Source organism: Hemitrygon akajei, chromosome 16 (genome assembly GCF_048418815.1).
Source record: "Hemitrygon akajei chromosome 16, sHemAka1.3, whole genome shotgun sequence".
NCBI classification, from domain to species: domain Eukaryota; kingdom Metazoa; phylum Chordata; class Chondrichthyes; order Myliobatiformes; family Dasyatidae; genus Hemitrygon; species Hemitrygon akajei.
In genome coordinates, this window is record NC_133139.1 from 15657781 (window position 1) to 15677082 (window position 19302).

The window sequence follows — 19302 nt, forward strand, 5'->3', positions numbered from 1 at the left end:
CTCTATCTGGAAGGTTCAGCTGCTGGTGAGTCAGTATCCTGGCAAAAACTACGCAACGAAGTCAAAAGAACATTCCAAGCAACTCTGTGAAAAAGTTGTTGAAAAGCGCAGGTCAGGAATGGATAGAAGAAAATTTCCAAGACACTGAATATCTCTTTGAGTACAGTTAGGTCAATCATCAAGAAATGGAAAGAATATGGCACAGTTGTAAATCTGCCTAGAGAAAACTGTCTTTAAAAACTGAATGATTGTGCAAGAAAGAGACTAGGGAGGGAAGCCACCAAAAGATCTATGACAACTCTGGAGGAATTACAAACTTCATGGTTGAGCTGGGAAGGGCTGCCCCATACAACAACCAGTCACAGCTTTATGGGAGAATGGCAGAGAAAGCCACTCTTGAAAAAAACTCACATGCAATCTCAGCTAGAGTTTGCCAGAAGGCATGTGGGAGACTCTGAAGTCAGCTGGAAGAAGGTTCTATGGTCTGATGAAACCAAAAATTGAGCTTTTTGGCCGTCAGACTAAATGCTATGTTTGGCATAGGCCAAACATCACACATCATCAAAAACACATCATCCCTACCATGAAGCATGGTGGTGGCTGCATCATGCTGTGGGGATGCTTCACTGCAACAGGCCCTGGAAGGCTTGTGAAGGTAGGGTGTAAAATGAATGCAGCAGAATTCAGGGAAATATTGGATGAAAATCTGATACAATCTGCAAGAGAATTGCCATTTGGGAGAAGAGTTGTTTTCCAGCAAGACAATGGCCCCAAATATAAAGCAAAAGCTACACAGGAATAGCTAAAAATAACAAAGTTAATGCCCTGGAGTTGCCAAGTCAGAGCCCAGATGTCAATCCAATTGAGAATTTGTAGCTGGACTTTAAAAGGGCTGTCCATTCACAATCCCCATGCAATCTGACAGAGCTTGAGCAGTTTTGTAAAGAAGAATAGCAAAAAAAAAATTGCAGTGTCCAGCTGTCCAAAGCTATTGGAGACCTGTCCACACAGACCCAAGGCTGTAATTCCTGTCAAAGCTACTAAATACTGACTTGAAGCGGGGGGGGGGGGGGGGGGGGGAATACTCATGCAATCAATTATTTTGTGTTTCATATCTGTAATTAATTTAGATCACTTTTAGAGATCATTTTTCACTTTGACACAAAAGAGTCTTTTTGTGTTGATCAGTATCAAAAAAGCCAAATTAAATCCACTGTGATTAAATGTTGTAAAACAATAGAACACAAAAACTTCCAAGGGGAGGTGAATTCTTTTGATAGGCACTGCAGATAGGGTAAATGCAGCAGGCTCTTTTCACTGCGGTAGGGTGAGATTACAACTAGAGGTCATGAGTTAAGGGTGAAAGCTGAGGGTGCACTTCTTCACTCAGAGGGTGGTGAGAGTGTGGGACGAGCTGCCAGCAGAGTGGTGGATGCGGATTCAATTGCAACACTTAAGAGAAATTTGGATAGACACATGGATGGGAGGGGTATAGAGGGATAAGATCTGGGTGCAGGTTGATGGGACTTGGTAGAATAATAGTTCAGCATAGATTAAATGGGCTGAAGCACCTGTTTCTGTGCTTTTTTTTGTCCATTATAACGCTATCCATTTCCAATTAATATTATTTATTAGGAATTTAGTTTCAAATTTAAACAAGCAGAACTCAATTATTTAAGCCTGTTAGTTTTTTGATCTTTGAACAGAACCTACTATCTAATCATGTCCATTTAATCAAGTAATCACCTTAGACCAGGGCTACCTAACCTTTTTTATGCCATCAACCAATACCATTAAGCATGGGATCCATGGACCCCTGTTAGACTTACACAACAGATTTGTGTAAGTCAATCATTGACTTACACAATCATTGATTGTTCAGAGAGTGAAGGTAATCTTTGTCAAGCTTTCAAGATATTTGTAACTTTATTATGTTTCACAATGTAGCATCTAAAAATAAAGGGAAAAACACCTTATGCTGGTTTCTTTCCTTTTTGGAACTTAACCAGGTGTAACATATAGAAGCAGGTTCTGCATCTTAGCCCCGGTATTCTAGCCTTAAGCGATGTGCAGTTCACAGTCAGCATGACATCTGTAGGAGGACTCGTATCACTGATGCATGGAACAAGCTTTTGAGGAAGAACATTATTTTTTTTAATGTCCTGTGTTTGTTTAATAGACTTGGAAGATCAAACTTGCGGAGGCTGTGTAATAGATTTGCTGGACTGATACATGGAAAAGTTACACACATAAATACATATTCTATGGATTGGTGGTGATTTGGTTTAAATTTTCATGGGATTAAGTGGAATGCAGAAGGTAGAGAAATACCATACTGGTCAGGTTAACTCGAGTTTTGTGGGTGTGAGGGGTTCTAGTTTGACAATCAGGAGGAAGCCTTTGAGGAGTGAAAAAAAGTGAATAATTATAATGTTTGGAAAATTTGTGCTGAGTTAATTATCAGTTTTAAAGCTTAAATTGGTATATTTTTGCTCATCAAAGCTGTGAAGAGATATGGGGCAAAGGTGACATAAGAAGTCACATCAATAAATATCAAAATAGTACGGCTTGTATTTGATCCTATTTTATTTAACAAAGTTTATACAGTTAAGAATTATTTAATTTCCAAGAAAACGCATGAAGCAAAAAAAAAAGCAGAATCACACTCTAAAAACTTTCTACAAAAAGGAGTTTGATTGGTATCACTGTGGTACCAAACTTATGTAAAGTACAATTGCAAAAGGTTTTAATGTAGTCATTCACTAGTTCCTTTGAAGCAAGTGCAGTAAAGATATTTCAGGATTTCATTTCACCTGATGCATTCTGATTAAATTAATTTCTCAAATCCCCTTTTACCATTAACAGTTGTTGAGACTTCTTTTTATATAGCCAACAGATCAACTCCGAGTCAGAACGTTCCAGGTTCAAATCCTGCTCCAGAGTCTAGGGGAGAGAATTAGGGTGACATTCTGATTCAGTGCTTTGGGAGGCTTGCACTGTCAAAGTTGATGTCTTTCAGATGAGTTGTTAGGCTAAGGTTGCGTTTGCTAAGACTCCCCTTAATTCCTTCAGAATTATTGCAGTGGAATTATTTCCAATAACTCGGTCAAAATTTATACCTCAATCTCTATTTCCAAAATAAATAATCAGGCTATTATTATATTGGTGATTATAGAGGCTTGCTGTGTGCGAACTGACTGTGCACAAGAGGGATGTGGAGGATGCAAGAAATTTGTTTTTTCTATTTAGAGCTACAGGGCAGATGTTTTACATCCATACACTTGATACACACTAGAAATGTATCTTGCAAAATTATATATTGCCAAGAGAAGATTTTCTGACCACTTCTTTTCAAGTATAAGGCATGCAACTTCATGATTTACCCTTTTGACCAGTGCAGAGAACACAGGGGCTGAATTATTACTCCTTTGATGGGTAGAACTTGATGTTAACTCATGAATCAAACTGACACAAGGATAATTGGAACCCAAGTACCTTTAATGTCCCTACTGTGCAATATGACTTCAAATTAAAACACTATTTTGCACAGGTAACAATAGAAATGTATCCTAAGAGAATTAAAACCAATAATTAATAATCATTGATAATTGTACAAGAAAAGGTATTCTAAGTTTTGAGGACAATCTGACTGATGCTTAATGTTTAACGTTGGTGCCTTATTATAATAATATGAAATGGAACCAGAAATAGATTCCATGCCTCTTAAGGCCCGCTGACAATCACATCATAGTTGATTTTTTTTTTTATATTTCATTTTATTGAGGTAAAGCGGGGAATAGACGCGTCCGCACTTCAAGCCGTGCTGCCCAGCAATCCCCCGATTTAATCCTAGCTTAGTCACAGGACAATTTACAATGAGTAATTTACCTACCAAACTCACAACAGAAATATTTATCTATTTATGTTTTTTTTTTAATTTTCACAATTTGTCTTCTTTTGTACATAGGTTGCTTGTCAGTCTGTCTGTAGTTTTTTTCATTGACTCTATTGCAGTTTTTTTTTGTTCTACTATGAATGAATGCCTGTAAGAACAGGGTAGTATATGGTGACAAATATGTACTTTGATAGTAAATTTACTTTGAACTTTTAATTCTACTTTCCTGTCCAGTCCAATACCCTTTGATTCCCCTATCATCCTAAAACTTACACCTTGAAAGATTGAATGGATTCTCTGCAATGCATTAATGCTACTGGCAGCTCAAAGTCTCATGCAAATTTTTCAAACTTCAGCCCTCTTTCAAGGTGGTTAAGCATAAAATCAAACTGCAGGCTAAGAGAGCAGCATACTACTAAACTAGAGAATATAAAAAGCAAAGATGTAATGATGTTTTATAAGGCATTGATCAGACTCCACTTGGAGTATAGTGAGCAGTTTTGGGCCCCTTATCTACGAAAAGATGTGCTAGTTTTGGGGAGGGTCCAAAGAATGTTCACAAGGATAATTGCAGGAATGAAGGGGTTAACATATGAGGAGCATTTGATGACTCTGGGCCTGTATTCGCTGAAGTTTAGAAGAATGGGGGAAGGATGATTTCATTGAAACCGAATGAATATTGAAAGGCCTAGAAAAAGTGGATGTAGAGAGGATGTTTCCTATAGTGGGTGAGTCTAAGACCAGAAGGCATGGCCTCAGAGTACAAGGACATCCCTTTAAAACAGAAATGAAGAGGAATTTCTTTAGCCAGCCTGTGGAATTCATTGCCACAGATGGCTGTGGAGACCATGTCATTGAGTATATTTAAAGCAGAGGTTGATAGGTTCTTGATTAGTAAGGACGTCAAAGGTTATGGAGAGAAGGCAGAAGAATGGGGTTGAATGGGATAATGAATCAGACTCGATGGGCTGAATGGTCTATTTATGCTCCTATGTCTCATGGTTATATGGTCTAAAGCTCACTTGTATGGCATACAGTATGCCATACAACCAAGATGTTTATAATCTAATAGCTATAAGGACATTCAGATGAGTGAATTAATATCTCAGCAACGTAAGAGAGTTGAACAGAGACCTGGGGCCTGTGAGAGAAAGCAGTAAGTTAGGCTAATATATTACTTCCAAACCACACACTTGAGACATGTTCATTACTGTGACTCATAAAATTCGTTAAATTGTAATTGTTTCAATGCAAATTTAAATAATTGAATTTGGCTTTGGTCAGATTTAATGACACCGTAAAGCAATCTATCAGATCCAATTGTTTCAAAAACTATCAGAATAATTGTTCTTTAAACTTGGTGATCAAATTCGTTTTTTATGGAATGGTCTAAAAAATTGATGGAAATGCACAAAGTGCTAGCAGGCATATTATGTAGATGTTTACTTCTATGAATCATCCACTATATGTTATTATTCATCAATGTTGTTGCAAAATGATAGAGTTGATACTTATTTGTTATTTGAAATGTATCACTAATAAAAAGTTTCTCCAATTTTTTCTTCATTCTTTTATAAGATGCTACCTGCAGTGGTGTTGAAAGGAATGAAAATCCACACACAAAATGCTGCAGTTTGTATATGAATAGAGATGCACAAATAGAATTGATTGTACGATGACACAAGAAACTGCTGGAATCTAGTACACCAAACTTTTTGCTGGAGGAAGTCAGGGCGTTGAGCAGCAACTGTGGGAGGAACAAAATTGTTGATGTTTTGAGTCAAAATCCACATCAGGTTATATGATATTGGACTGGCTGCTTCTCTGAATGGGAAGGATTAGTTTATGAATGTACTACTAACCTTCTTAAATGTTCCTGAATAAACATAAGAGATAGTACCAGGAGCAGGTCATTTGGCTCTTTGTTCTACCATTCATTGGGATCTTGGCTGATTTTCTACTTCCATACTATTTTTCTACCCGTCCCCACTAACCTAACTTCTTAACATCCAGAAATTTATCCACTTTGAATGAATACAATGACTGATCCCCACAACCCTCTGGGATAAATCATTCCAAAGATTCACCAATCTCAGTGAGGTTCACCAACTTCTGTGTAGCCTACTTGTTATTCTGAGATTGGATTGGATGCACGCATTATGTTACATGTTTCAAAGATTTTTCCTTTTCCACAAGAAAGCAGATTCCATCATCAAGGATCTCATCATTCAGGCTATGCTCTCTTCTCGCTGCTACCACTGGGAAGGTGGTACAAGTCCCACGCCATCAGGTTCATGAACAGTTATTGCCCTACAACCATCAGGCTCCTGAACCAGCAAGATTAGTATGAACGTCCATTCATCTAGTGCCACTGATAAACATGAAATCTCCTTTGTTGGTTTCCCAATGAAGAGCCGGCTAATGGCAGGATACAAAATGAGAGATCTGCTGGTTAGGATTCTTCACTGTTTAGTGCGTCTGAGAGTTGGGAGCTCAGTGTTGACACTTCACTACTACTGCAGCTTGAATGGGACTGGACTCCGGAAAAGCCTGCCTGTGGAGAAAAAAAAGGTACTTAGCAAAGAGAGGTCAAAACTTCTTCAAAATAAATAATTGAAATGTCCATAAAGAAGAACATTCCTAATGAAAATATTATAGAATGCAGAGGAAATATCTTTAGAGAAAAAGAAGAGGGGTACAATATAAGAAGGCAAGTGTTGTTGGGTGTGGACTTAGAAATGGGAATGCTCGGCTAAGATTTCCCATTTGTGATTCAGCCAGGATTTCTATTGAGAAAAGCACTTATCATATGGCAAAGGGAGGTGTACTTGATTACTTTTGTTGATAGTGGCTTATCATGGACTACTTAGCCAAAGGTGCTGAAGAGCCAGGCCAACTCCAGGGACAATTGGGTAGTGGAATGTAAATGTTTTGTGGTTATGCGTACCTGCAGTGTGAAGTCCTTTAGGTCTTTCCATGGTGGGTGGCATTTGTAAACCTCAATAGGGCTGCATTGCAAATCACCTTTCTGTGGTAGTGGGCTCATAGCTACCATCAGGGTCCCAACTAATCCTCGGATATCCTGTCAAAAGATCAGAAATGTTCAGGTTTCTTGAGAAAATTTGAGTGATGCCACATTTACAAAATCCAGCCAAACTACGCTGTAGATAATTACTTCATGCTCTCAAGCTTTTGTATCTTCTGGCCCATTTAACTTAACGGTTCTGGCACACAACACAATTGTGCTCTTGAGCAAAGACCAAACTCTGCACCAGCTGCCATCTTAAGTCCCTGCTGCTCACATTAGAGATTCTGATGTCCCCCTGTTGCTTCTCTGCCACCACACTTCCTCCCTTCCACCACTGCCAGCTGCTCTGGTGAGCAACAAGAAGAACACTTCTTATTTGGATTTAAGGGATTACAAGGCAAAGCCTGTCCCTCAGGCATTCAGCGGGGTATCAGGAGAGGATCCTGCACGTTAGGACTACCCTGACTAAATCAATAAGGGTGGAACCCTACCTGGATCACACCTAACCAAAATGAGATGCAATTAGGCGATGCCATTATTAAGACCATGTTTCCAATTCTTTTAAATAAAGATTTACTTTATTAGCTTCATTTGTCACGTGTACATCGAAGCAAACAATTAAATGCACCATTTATGTCAACGACCAACACAGTCGAAGGATGTGCCTGCATTGTCACCAAGCTCCAGTGCCAACCTAGCATACACACTACTCAAAAACCCTAACCTGTATGTCTTTGGAACGTGGGAGGAAACCGGAGCACCCAGATGAAACCCACCCAGTCATGGGGAGAACCTACAAACTCCACACAGACAGTAATGGGAATTGTCACCACCTTACAGCCTAGCTCTGTAAGGCATTACACTAACCTCGACTCTACAGTATATGTCTTACTTTATCATTATGAAAATACTGTTTATTACACACTGATTGGAGTGTTGCTGAAAATAAGCAATAAATGGGCAGCTTGCACGTTCTTGTCTTCTTCAATTTGTTTTTAATTTATTTATTGTGTCGCTGGAAGAGCCAGGATTTATTGCTCATCTTTAAGCTCCCTTATGAAATGGCTGTCCCATAGTCCTTCTGGTGAAGATTGTTGGATAGGGATAATGAAGGGATAATGATAACACTTCCAAGTCAGGATGGTGTATGACTCGGAGGGAAAACTGGAGGCAATGATGTTCCCAGGTACCTGACGCCCTTGTCCTTTTTGCTGGTAGAAATTGCTGGTTGGCATTCAATCAAATTAGACATGATCAGGCTGGTTTTTTTTTAACAACATGTACAACAAGCTGGAGGAACTCAGCAGGTCGGGCAGCATCCATGTGAAACGAGCAGTCAACATTTTGGGCCGAGACCCTTCGTCAGGACAGACTCCTGACAGAGGACAGAGGACGAAGGGTCTCGGCACTAAACGTTGACTGCTCATTTCACACGGATGCTGCCCGACCTGCTGAGTTCCTCCAGTGTGTTGTACGTGTTGCTTTGACCCCAGCATCTGCAGTGTACTGTGTGGGTTTTTTTAATGTCATCACCATCCTGTAAAAAGCACAGATTTAGTTATGTCACGGAAGTGCACCCAAACATTATCGGTGAGCATGAGGTGAATTATAAGAAATATTAATTATTAATATTTAATTATAATTGTAGGAGCCATGTGTTCAGTTTTGCCACTACAGTAAATTCCTCTTCTCATTACTACCATCAGTGAAGAGGTGCAGGAGCCTGAAGACCTCCACTCAGCATTTTAGGAACAGCCTCCTCCCCTTTGCTAGTAGATTTCTGAACAGTCTATGAGCCCATGAGCACCATGTCACTATTCCTCCACACTAATTTTTATTGTAACTTACAGTATCTTTTCATGCCCTGTTGCCACAAAACAATGAATTTCACAACATACGTCACTGATAATAAACCTGATTCTGATTCAGAACGGCTAAATCCTGCCAATTTATATTCTTGCAAAAGCGAAAAGACTGACAGGATATTGTTAATTACCCTTGTTTTTCTAAGTTTGTAAAATAGTGAAAAAAACTATATTTTTGAACTGTATGAGTGGGTGGATCAAATGGTCCTTGTTAATTTATTGAGTATGTTGACCTCAAAATACTTCAGCACTACAATTGGCGGTAAAAGATCATAGTGAGAAAATGCAGAAGTCGGGACAAGAGGCAATGGCCTTGGAGAAGGGAAAGCAGGAGCTGGAGAACTATTCAGGTCCAAGGAGAGGTAGGAATCCAAATACAGGGGTAGATGGTGATCACAGCCTGGGGCTAAGATGAGAGTCCCACACAACTGATCACTACTGACTGGATTTTGAGTCTTCTGAAGGATCTTGTGGATTAACAGGAAATTTATCTCAGAAAATTAAGATGTCAAATAATATGTCGGCCTTTATAATAACTACAGGACCACAGATCTCTTAGTGCAATTACACAGAGTCTTGATGACATAACAGCTATTTGTATACAGTTTTGGTCTCTGTACTTCCTTAGAAGGTTGGCGTCATTCAATGTCTGTAGTGAGATGCTGAAGATGTTCTATAGGTCAGTTGTGGAGAGCGCCCTCTTCTTTGTGGTGGCGTGTTGGGGAGGAAGCATTAAGAAGAGGGACGCCTCACATCTTAATAAGCTGGTAAGGAAGGCGGGCTCTGTCGTGGGCAAAGTACTGGAGAGTTTAACATCGGTAGCTGAGCGAAGGGCGCTGAGTAGGCTACGGTCAATTATGGAAAACTCTGAACATCCTCTACATAGCACGATCCAGAGACAGAGAAGCAGTTTCAGCGACAGGTTACTATCGATGCAATGCTCCTCAGACAGGATGAAGAGGTCAATACTCCCTAATGCCATTAGGCTTTACAATTCAACCGCCAGGACTTAAGAACTTTTTAAAAGCTATTATTAATGCTTTTTGAGATAGTGATTTAGATGCATATCATATTTTTTACTGAGTTAAGTATTGTATGTAATTAGTTTTGCTACAACAAGTGTATGGGACATTGGAAAAAAAAGTTGAATTTCCCCATGGCGATGAATAAAGTATCTATCTATCTATCTTTTAAAAAAAGATGTACCTGGAGCTGCCACCAGAGGGAGTTCAATTAGGATACACCAAACAACTTCCTGGGATGTAAGGTGTAATTTAATGATTGAGTAGACCAGGCTTGTATTTTCTCCCATGTAGAGAGACAATCTTGTTGAGACTTGCAAAGGGTTAAGTGGATACTTCCCCAGCTGGTAAATCTTGAATCAGTGGTCCCAATCTCTAAATAACAGGTAGGCATGAAGAGAAGTTTACTCGCTCAAAGGACAGTGAATCTTTGGGATTCAATACTCCACAGTCTCTGGAAACTCGGTATTGAGTTCATTCTAAACAGAGAGCAGTAGGTTTTTGCGTATTAAAAAAAATCAGAAGAATGCGGACAGTGCAGGAAAGTGGAGCTGAGCTAGAAGAACAGCCATGATTTTGATGAATGATGTGGCAGATTCCGTAAACCAGAATATTTTCCACCACAATGCCATTATCCAGCACACCCTTCCTCCTAATTCATGTGGTTTTATGTTCTTAAGCAAGGTGGGACCAGGACCAGATAACTGCAGATCTTTGTGCAATAGCAGGTCAGGCCTGTACTGACAAAAAGGGAGAATTTGTCAGCCTAAAATTGCTTTTTTCTATGCATGAGAACATTATATCAAGAAACTGCAAAAGGAAGGACAGTATAATTGATGCAATGTACTTACTGTCTACAGAATTTAATTCTTCCACTCAGTTTAGCGTATCAAGACATCGTCTTCTCAGGCCATCACTCATAATCAGAAATTAGTGGTGGTATGGTAATGTAGTGGTTAGCACAACACTCTACAGTACTGGTGACCCAGGTTCAGTTCCCTCCTCTGCCAGTAAGGAGTTCGTATGCTCTCCCCATGACTGTTCTAGTTTCATCCCACAGTCCAAAGATGTACCAGTTGGTAGCTTAATTCGTCATTATATATTGTCCCATGATTAGGAGTGGACTAAAATTGGGGGATTGCTGGACAACATGGCTCGAAAGACTGGAAAGACTTATTCAACACTGTATCTTTATATTATTAATAATAAAAAATGATTTTTGTTTATAGGGGTTCTTAGGTGACTGATGAGGTCAATGTGGGGACCACAGACCAAGTGCCAAACATATTTGACAAATACATTTAACTGCAAGCAGTTGAGAAAATGCCCTTAAAGGGAACATAAAGATTGGGGAGGTAAAAAATGCAAAACAAGGACCCCAAATCACGGGAGATCCACTCAAAAGTATATTCCTCAGTGAATGGAAAGCCACAATAAGACAATCTTTATTCATGTATGCCATGTCAATTCAGTATTTTCTTTGGAAGACTTCTGTAAACCTAAATAGTGCATGATTTAACTAATTCTTTACAGTTGCCACTACTTTTCTCGAATTTGGCAATTGCCTATCAGATGATGGAATAGATAACATGGTCAGATGAAAGCAAATCCTGTTTTTTTTTTAATATATCATAGCATTTGTAATCAGTGTCTGTATGGAAAACCTCAGGCCAGTTTAGTTTTATGAATGGCAGACATGCTATACAGCACCAGAAATGCATGGTTAGACCAAAGACCATAAGAACAGGATCAAAATTAGGCCAATTAGCCAATTGATCCACTGATCCCACAAAGTTGCCAAATGTATTGCTATCATTGTTAAGGAGACCTATGGTGAGTAGATCATTGCTTGGAGGATTGAGTTCAAGAGCTGTGAAGTAATGTTGCAGTTCTACAAAACCCTGGTTAGACCGCACTTGGAATTCCATGTTCATTTCTGGTTGCCTCATTATAAAGAGGATATGGAAGCTTTGGAGAGAGTGCAGAGGAGATTTACTTACTGCCTGGATTGGAGTTTTATGATATAGGTTGAGTGAACAAAAGCTTTTCTCTCTGAAATGAAGGAGAATGAGAGGTTGACTTGATAGAGGTGTGCAAGATGATAAGAGGCATAGATTAAGTGGACAATCAGTGAACATTCCTAGGCTGGAAATGGCTAAAGCAAAGGGGCATAATGTTAAGATAATTGGAGGACACTTGCTTCCTTTTGCTCACTGCTCCAGGAGGGAGGGCCCTGCATTTAAACAGTCATGGTCTCTCTCTCTCTCTCTCAAAGCTGTCAGAGGATGGTGTCAGAGTTCTGGGTCTTGGGCAAGTTTAATCGATGTGGTTTGTGGATGGACTCTGTAGTTCACGTTATTAAATGTTTCTGGTTTCAGTTCGCTCCTTTTTTTTGTTGCTATTTTGGGCAATTTTGATTGGGGCAGCCTGCAGATAAACAACTACACAGCACTAGATTGAACTACAACTGAGCTTAACTGAATATGCCTGGTTTACTTCAATTTTGTGTTTTATATTAAGTGTTTTTGCTCTTTTTTTTCATTTGTGTGATTTGTTTTTTTTACACCGCAGGGGGGAGGCAGGAGTTGATGTTTTGCTTTGAATGTGTTCCATGTTGTTTTTTGTTTCGTGACTGTCTGCAGGAAGACGAATCTCAGGGTTGTATACTGCATACATACTTTTATAATAAATGTACTTTTAATCTTTGAATCTTTGTAACGGATAGTAATTTATAACTCTTTGGACTATGCTGCAGCCACAAAACATCTAAATCTGTGATAAGAAACATGATTCTCTAATTCTAATTCTATTTCACTCCCCATAGATGCTGCCTGACCTGCTGAAAATCCAACATTTTTTAATATTTCAGATTTTCAGTAATTATTTTGGTTTTTTAGCACAATAATGTAAGCACAACTTAAATGTGGTTTTTCAAGGCAGGATGGACAGGGTTGCATTCAAATAATCATGAAGACTTCATAATAACAATACAAGAAGCTGAAGATGGAACTGTTATGGTAAACTCTCACCATTTTGTACCTGACACCATAGACACTTAAATTACTACAATTACAGGAAGGCATAACAATAAAATTTGTTTTCCATACATTATCTGTAAATGGAAAATGCTTATATAAAATGCTTAAGAGGGAAGATAGCATTCTCCCAGCTTTCACTCTGTTGCTCCCTCCGTGGATGCTGCTCGTCTTGCTGAAGATCTCAAGAATTTTTTGATTTTATTTCAGATTTCCGGCATCTAGGGTATTATGCTACTGGAAGATTGTGAAGCTGTGCCCGAGTAAGGACAGAAATAGAGGAAATCACGTAAAATAGAATGCTAACATTATAATTGTACACAGTTTAGGATAAGGTATGCTTACCATTCTGTCTCCCTTACACTGTTTCTGCAGAGTGCTCCTCTTTTTGTCCTTGCATCGTTTATTCTGGAACCAGACCCTGATGACCCTTGAGCTGAGACCTGTCATCTCTATGAGCTGTTGCTTCAAATGTGCATCCGGCCGGGGGTTGGCAGCGTAACAGGTCCGCAGTGTCAGCAGCTGCTGCTCGTTCAGCACTGTCCGCACACGGGTTATCTTATCAGGGTGCTTTGCTGACTGATAGGCCTTGAATTTCTCTACTGGCAAACAGAAGAATTCAACAGTAAAGAATTGTAAGCCATTGCTTGCCACAAAACATCAAATTTCAGTGATATTAAACCTGATTTTGATTCTGAGATTCATTAAAACCACTATTCTGCGAGGAATGAACAAATTTCTTTTATATTGTTAAATTAGAACCAGTCTTTGAAGATCATATTCTGCTGCATTGAAATCAAGTTTTAATTTGATATATTAACCATCACTTTACCTCTCTCACACCTACCTCCTTTGAAATACATCGGTGCTACTGCACAGTACTGCATAATTAAATTATTGTCTGCATTTTATTTATCCAGGACTGTAACAGGCCCAACAAAGCCACACCACCCAATTAACCTACTAACCTTCATACCTCTGGAATATGCAGGGAAACCAGCGCACCTGGTGGAAACTCGTGCAGACATGGGAAGAATGTACAAATTCCTTATAGAGAGTGGTGGAATTGAACCTGGGTCACTGGCTCTGTAATAGTGTTTTGCTAACCACTACACTACTAAGCCATCCTGGCCCCTGCCACCATTTTAACTTGGTAGAACTAAGTTTGACAATTTTGTACTGAGAAGATGCCAAATAAGTGCACATAAAGCGGATGAGCTTAGAGTGTGGATCAGAACTTGGAGCTATGATGTTGTGGCCATTACAGAGACTTGGATGGCTCAGGGGCAGGAATGGTTACTCAGAATGTCAGGCTTTAGATGTTTTGGAAAGGACAGGGAAGGAGGCAAAAGAGGTGGGGGTGTAGCACTGCTAACCAGAGATAGTGTCACAGCTGCAGAAAAAGAGGAAGTAATGGAGGGATTGTCTACTGAGTCTCCGTAGGTGGAAGTCAGGAACAGGAAAGGGTCAATAACTCTACTGGGTGTTTTTTATAGACCACCACCCAATAGTAACAGGGACATTGAGGAGCAGATAGGGAGACAGATTCTGGAAAAGTGTAGAAAAAACAGGGTTGTTCTGGTGGGAGATTTTAATTTCCCAACTACTGATTGGCAGCTCCCTAGAGCAAGGGATTTAGATGGGGTGGAGTTTGTTAGGTGTGTTCAGGAAGGTTTCCTGACACAATATGTAGATAAGCCTACAAGAGGAGAGGCTGTACTTCATCGGATATTGGGAAATTAACCTGATTGGGTGTCAGGTCTCTCAGTGGGAGAACATTTTGAAGATAGTGATCACAATTCTATCTCCTTTACCTAGCTTTGGAGAGGGATAGGAACAGACAAGTTAGGAAAGCATTTAATTGGAGTAAGGGGAAATATTCAGGCAGGATCTTGGAAGTATAAGTCGGGAACAGATGTTCTCAGGGAAGTGTATTACAGAAATGTGGCAAATGTTCAGGGGATATTTGTGTGGCATTCTGCATAGGTTCCTTCCAATGAGACAGGGAAAGAATGGTAGGGTACAGGAACTGTGGTGTACAAAGGCTATTAAAAATTTAGTCAAGAAGAAAAGAAAAGCTTACAAAAGGTTCAAAAAAACTACATAGGGATCCAGAAGATTATAAGGCTAGCAGGAAGGAGCTTAAGAATCAAATTAGGGGAGCCAGAAGGGGCCATGAGAAGGCCTTGGCGAACAGGATTAAGGAAAACCCCATGACATTCTACAAGCATGTGAAGAGCAAGAGGATAAGACGGGAGAGAATAGGGCCTATCAAGTGTGACAGTGGGAAACTGTGTATGGAACCGGAGGAGATAGCAGAGATACTTAATGAATACTTTGCTTGAGTATTCACCACGGAATTGGATCTTGGCAATTGTAGGGATGACTTACAGTGGATTGGAAAGCTTGAGCATATGGACATTAAGAAAGAGGATGTGCTGTTGCTTTTGGAAAGTGTCAAGTTGGTAAGTCTCTGGGACTGGATGAGATACGGTGCATTGGTCTTCGTCACTCGTGGGATTGAGTTTAGGAGCCGAGAGGTAATATTGCAGCTATATAGGTCCCTGGTCAGTCCCCACTTGGAGTACTGTAATCAGTTCTGGTCACTTCACTGCAGGAAGGATGTGGAAACTATAGAAAGGGTGCAGAAGAGATTTACAAAGATGTTGCCTGGATTGGGGAGGATGCCTTATGAAAATAGGTTGAGTGAACTCGGCCTTTTTTCCTTGGAGTGGCAGAGAATGAGAGGGGACCTGATAGAAGTGTATAAGATGATGAGAGGCATTGATATTGTGGATAGCCAGAGGCTTTTTCCCAGGGCTGAAATGGCTAACACGAAAGGCCACAGCTTTAAGGTACTTGGAAGTAGGTACAGAAGATATGTCAGTGGTAAGTTTTTTACACAGGGAGTGGTGAGTGTGTGGAATGGGCTGCCGGCAACGGTGGTGGAGGCAGATACAATAAGGTCTTTTAAGAGACTCCTGGACAGGTACATGGAGCTTAGAAAAATAGAGGGCTATGGGTAACCCGAGGTAATTTCTAAAGTAAGCATGTACATGTTCGGCACAGCATTGTGGGCCAAAGGGCCTGTATTGTGCTGTAGGTTTTCTATATTAGTTTAGAATTACATTATCTTTCTACCCTGGAAACTGTTAACATTTTTTTACATGAAATGTGATAATCTCTGGCATGGAGAGCATTTATTGCCTCTTTCACTGTTTAGAAGGATGAATCACTATGATGGTGAGACTGGAGTTACAGAAAAATGAGAAATAGACAACAGAACAGGACATTTGGCCCTCATGTTTGCTCTGCCATTCAGGAGAATTATAGCTGATAATCTACCTTGCATATCATTCAGAATGAGTAACAATACAAGATTTCCTTTGCAAAAGTTTATAAAGTGATTAGTGACAATCTGGTAGTTTCATGTTAAGTGTCACGGGCAGTCCCCTGATTATGTGAGGCTTCTATTCCTGAGAACTATGCACAAGTGTTTTCTTTGTAAATCAGAAACATCAATTTTCCTTTGTCACCATACATCTACTTGCTAAAATTCTTTTAATTCATCTAATATGCATTCTAACACCACCTATAATTAGACTAATGGAATATATTTGGTGTGGTGGAGTGATGTCTCTACCAAAGGAGGTGTAAGGTGCTCCTTCGCTTCACTAGCCTGCAGGTCACCCTTGGGCTAGTTGTAGTACCTGTGTAGCCCCAGATCAGTGTCACGTGAAGCCATGAGAGCAGGTGGTGGATGGTCACATGAGCAGCGGGTGCATATCACAAGTCTTGGTTATGTGTCCACTAACACCAGGCAGACAATCTCTGAAGAGTATTGATAATCGCTGGTGTCACCTGTCTTGTAAAGTCACTGCCCAGAAGAAGGCAATGGCAAACCACTTCTGCAGAAAAAATTGCCAAGAACAATCACGGTCAAAGACCATGATTGCCCACATCATACAACACAGCACTTAATGGTGATGAATGGAATGTATACTGTATCCAGTCATTAATACAAATCATTTTACAAACCACAAATCATTTTATTAGTATTATTGCTAACTTGATAAAATACTTAAAAAATATATGGGAGAATTTGTGTTAAATCAAATTTCTGTAAGTCAGGAAGCCCCTGTACTATATAGGAACTAAATTTTAAGTCTTCCACTATCAAAGTGGGATTATATCTCATGTTACTAGATCAACAGCACAAATCTTTGGATAGTTATGCAGTAACTTAACCACTAGGTTACTGTATACGAGGGGTGATTGATAAGTCTGAGGTAGAAGGAGACAATTTTAGAAAACTTAGCACATTCATTTTTCAACATAGTCCCCTCCTACATTTACACACTTAGTCCAGCGGTCGTGGAGCATATGGATCTTGGACCTCCAGAAAGTGTCCACAGACGGAGTGATTGATAAGTTCATGGCCTAAGGTAGAAGGACATGAGTTATACAGCTCTCGTTACATGCACATGCAGTTCTACTCTTTAAATGGTTATGCAGAAAGTTAATAACTCATCAGAATAACTCATCGGGGTGATTGATAAGTTCGTGGCCTAAGGTAGAAGATGTTATTAACTTCTTCTAAAAGCATAATCAACTCTTTGAGTGATTATGCAGAGAGTTTGAAGATGTTATTAACTTCAAACTCTCTGCATAATCACTCAAAGAGTTGAACTGCACGTGCATGTAACGAGAACTGTATAACTCATCTCCTACCTTAGGCCACAAACTTATCAATCACCCCATCTGTGGACAGTTTCTGGAGGTCCAGGATCCGTATTCTCCACGACCGCTGGACTAAGTGTGTAAATGTAGGAGGGGACTATGTTGAAAAACAAATGTGCTAGGTTTTCTAAAATTGACCCCTTCTACCTTAGGCCACAAACTTATCAATCACCCCTCGTACTTGTATGACAGCATTTGAGAACAAGCATCAACTGACCTGATTGACATAAGTTACCAGTGTTCGCTTCAGAGTTCAAAGGACCCTCTTGACGTAAGCTGGTATCTAGAAGGCCACCATCCTTGATGCAGTGTGGTCCGTCTACCCGCAATCTGAACACATCTCCGGGCACGAGCTGCCGATTGCAAGCCACACAGCAGAAACATCGTTGGTGATAGGTGAGGCCTCGAGCTCTCAGGACCAAGTCCGAGGATAACAGTCCACCCTGACACTGAGCACACCTCACGGGGAATTTTCTAAAGAACAGCATAGGAGTCATTTTGCTGTGGAATTTTTTTTTATTTGAGAGCACCATACTGCACATTTTGAAAATCGTTCAAGTGTCTCCTCTCAGACTAACGAATAAAGCTCTAAATTATGTCCAAGCTTTACAATTAGACTTAGTGAACCAAGGTTGGAAGCTGGATGTCCAGAAATGCACAAAGTTACAAAGTCTGTCACTGTTGGATAGCTGACTAACAGTCATGTTCAAATTCCAGATCAAGTTTATTGTTATTATATGCATACTGTTGGATTAGGGTGTAGAATTGATATTTCTCTAGTATTTTTCTTGTGATTTAACTTTCCTGTGGTTGCTTATAATTTTTATATAATCACCTATATATGTGTCATTGTTCAGTAAATTTTTTAGTAGCATAGTTGATTCCGTATTTTCTGGAAGTTTCTCAGTTTTCCTGCAGCACGTGTCACACCACTTGAATCTGGGTATTTAATAGTTAATTTTTATCACTGGAATGTTATCCCTAATCTGAGTATGAGACTTCTTTGTCTTTTCTTTATTCTCTCTTTGTTCTTGTTACACTTAATCAAGCAGCCATAATCACCAAGGTTTGTGCCTTGTTTTTTACTTCTAAAAAACCTCTTGATCAATATCGTCAGATCCCACAATACATACACTGGGTATAAATGCCATGAAAATGAACTCTTTGTGTCAGCAATACCGTGCAAGATTATGGCAAACATTAATTAACATATACTTCGTTAATGAGAATTAAAATTTAAAAATTATATTTAACAATGTGTCAGCTCAAACAATTGAAACTAATATTGGAACGCTACTGTCTTTGTGAAACCATGGGAGCATGTTTGTATGAGCAGCTGGTGCACATCACAATTCCTAGTTATGTGACCACTGATGCCAGGCAGACAATTCTGAAGAGTATTGACAATGGCTGGAGTCATCCATCTTGTAAAAACACTGCCCAGAAGATAGCAATGGCAAACCACTTCTGTACAAAAAATTGCCAAGAGTAATCAATAGTCATGAGACCATGATTGCCTACATCATCTGACACGGCACATAATGATGACAATGGTGACTGTTTATGTAACAATAAGGGCCTATGTCTTAAGGAGGTGAATGAAGATTAGGAAAGAATGAAGGGCTATAATGAATAGAATATGCTAACTGCACTGAGCCTACAGCCTGTTACATTCCTATAACGTTGCAGCCTAAGAGGCTGATCTGCTGTTCTCAGA

General features: G+C 39.7%; 2 protein-coding genes across 2 annotated transcripts in view; one reads left to right on the forward strand and one right to left on the reverse strand.

Annotated features, from left to right (window-relative positions):
• The window catches only part of LOC140739779 (uncharacterized), a 187915-nt gene that overhangs the window by 43940 nt on the left and 124673 nt on the right, over nt 1-19302 (forward strand). The gene's annotated exons all lie outside the window — the stretch shown is intronic.
• Nucleotides 3441-18082, reverse strand: LOC140740305 (insulin gene enhancer protein ISL-1-like). Its single transcript, XM_073069460.1, has 4 exons — nt 17821-18082; nt 13191-13444; nt 6843-6977; nt 3441-6449 (listed from the first exon to the last, which is right to left on the reverse strand). Exons 1-4 carry the CDS (start codon nt 18080-18082, stop codon nt 6348-6350), a joined length of 753 nt encoding a protein of 250 aa, XP_072925561.1. The 3' UTR covers nt 3441-6347.

Coding starts and splice junctions, on each gene's coding strand:
- LOC140740305 (XM_073069460.1), bottom strand. CDS start 18,082: ATGACTCCTATGCTGTTCTTTAGAAAATTCCCCGTGAGGTGTGCTCAG. Junction 13,445..17,820: donor GAACTCTGAAGCGAACACTG/GTAACTTATGTC, acceptor GTTTGCCAGTAG/AGAAATTCAAGGCCTATCAG. Junction 6,978..13,190: donor AGTGTAAGGGAGACAGAATG/GTAAGCATACCT, acceptor ATCTTTTGACAG/GATATCCGAGGATTAGTTGG.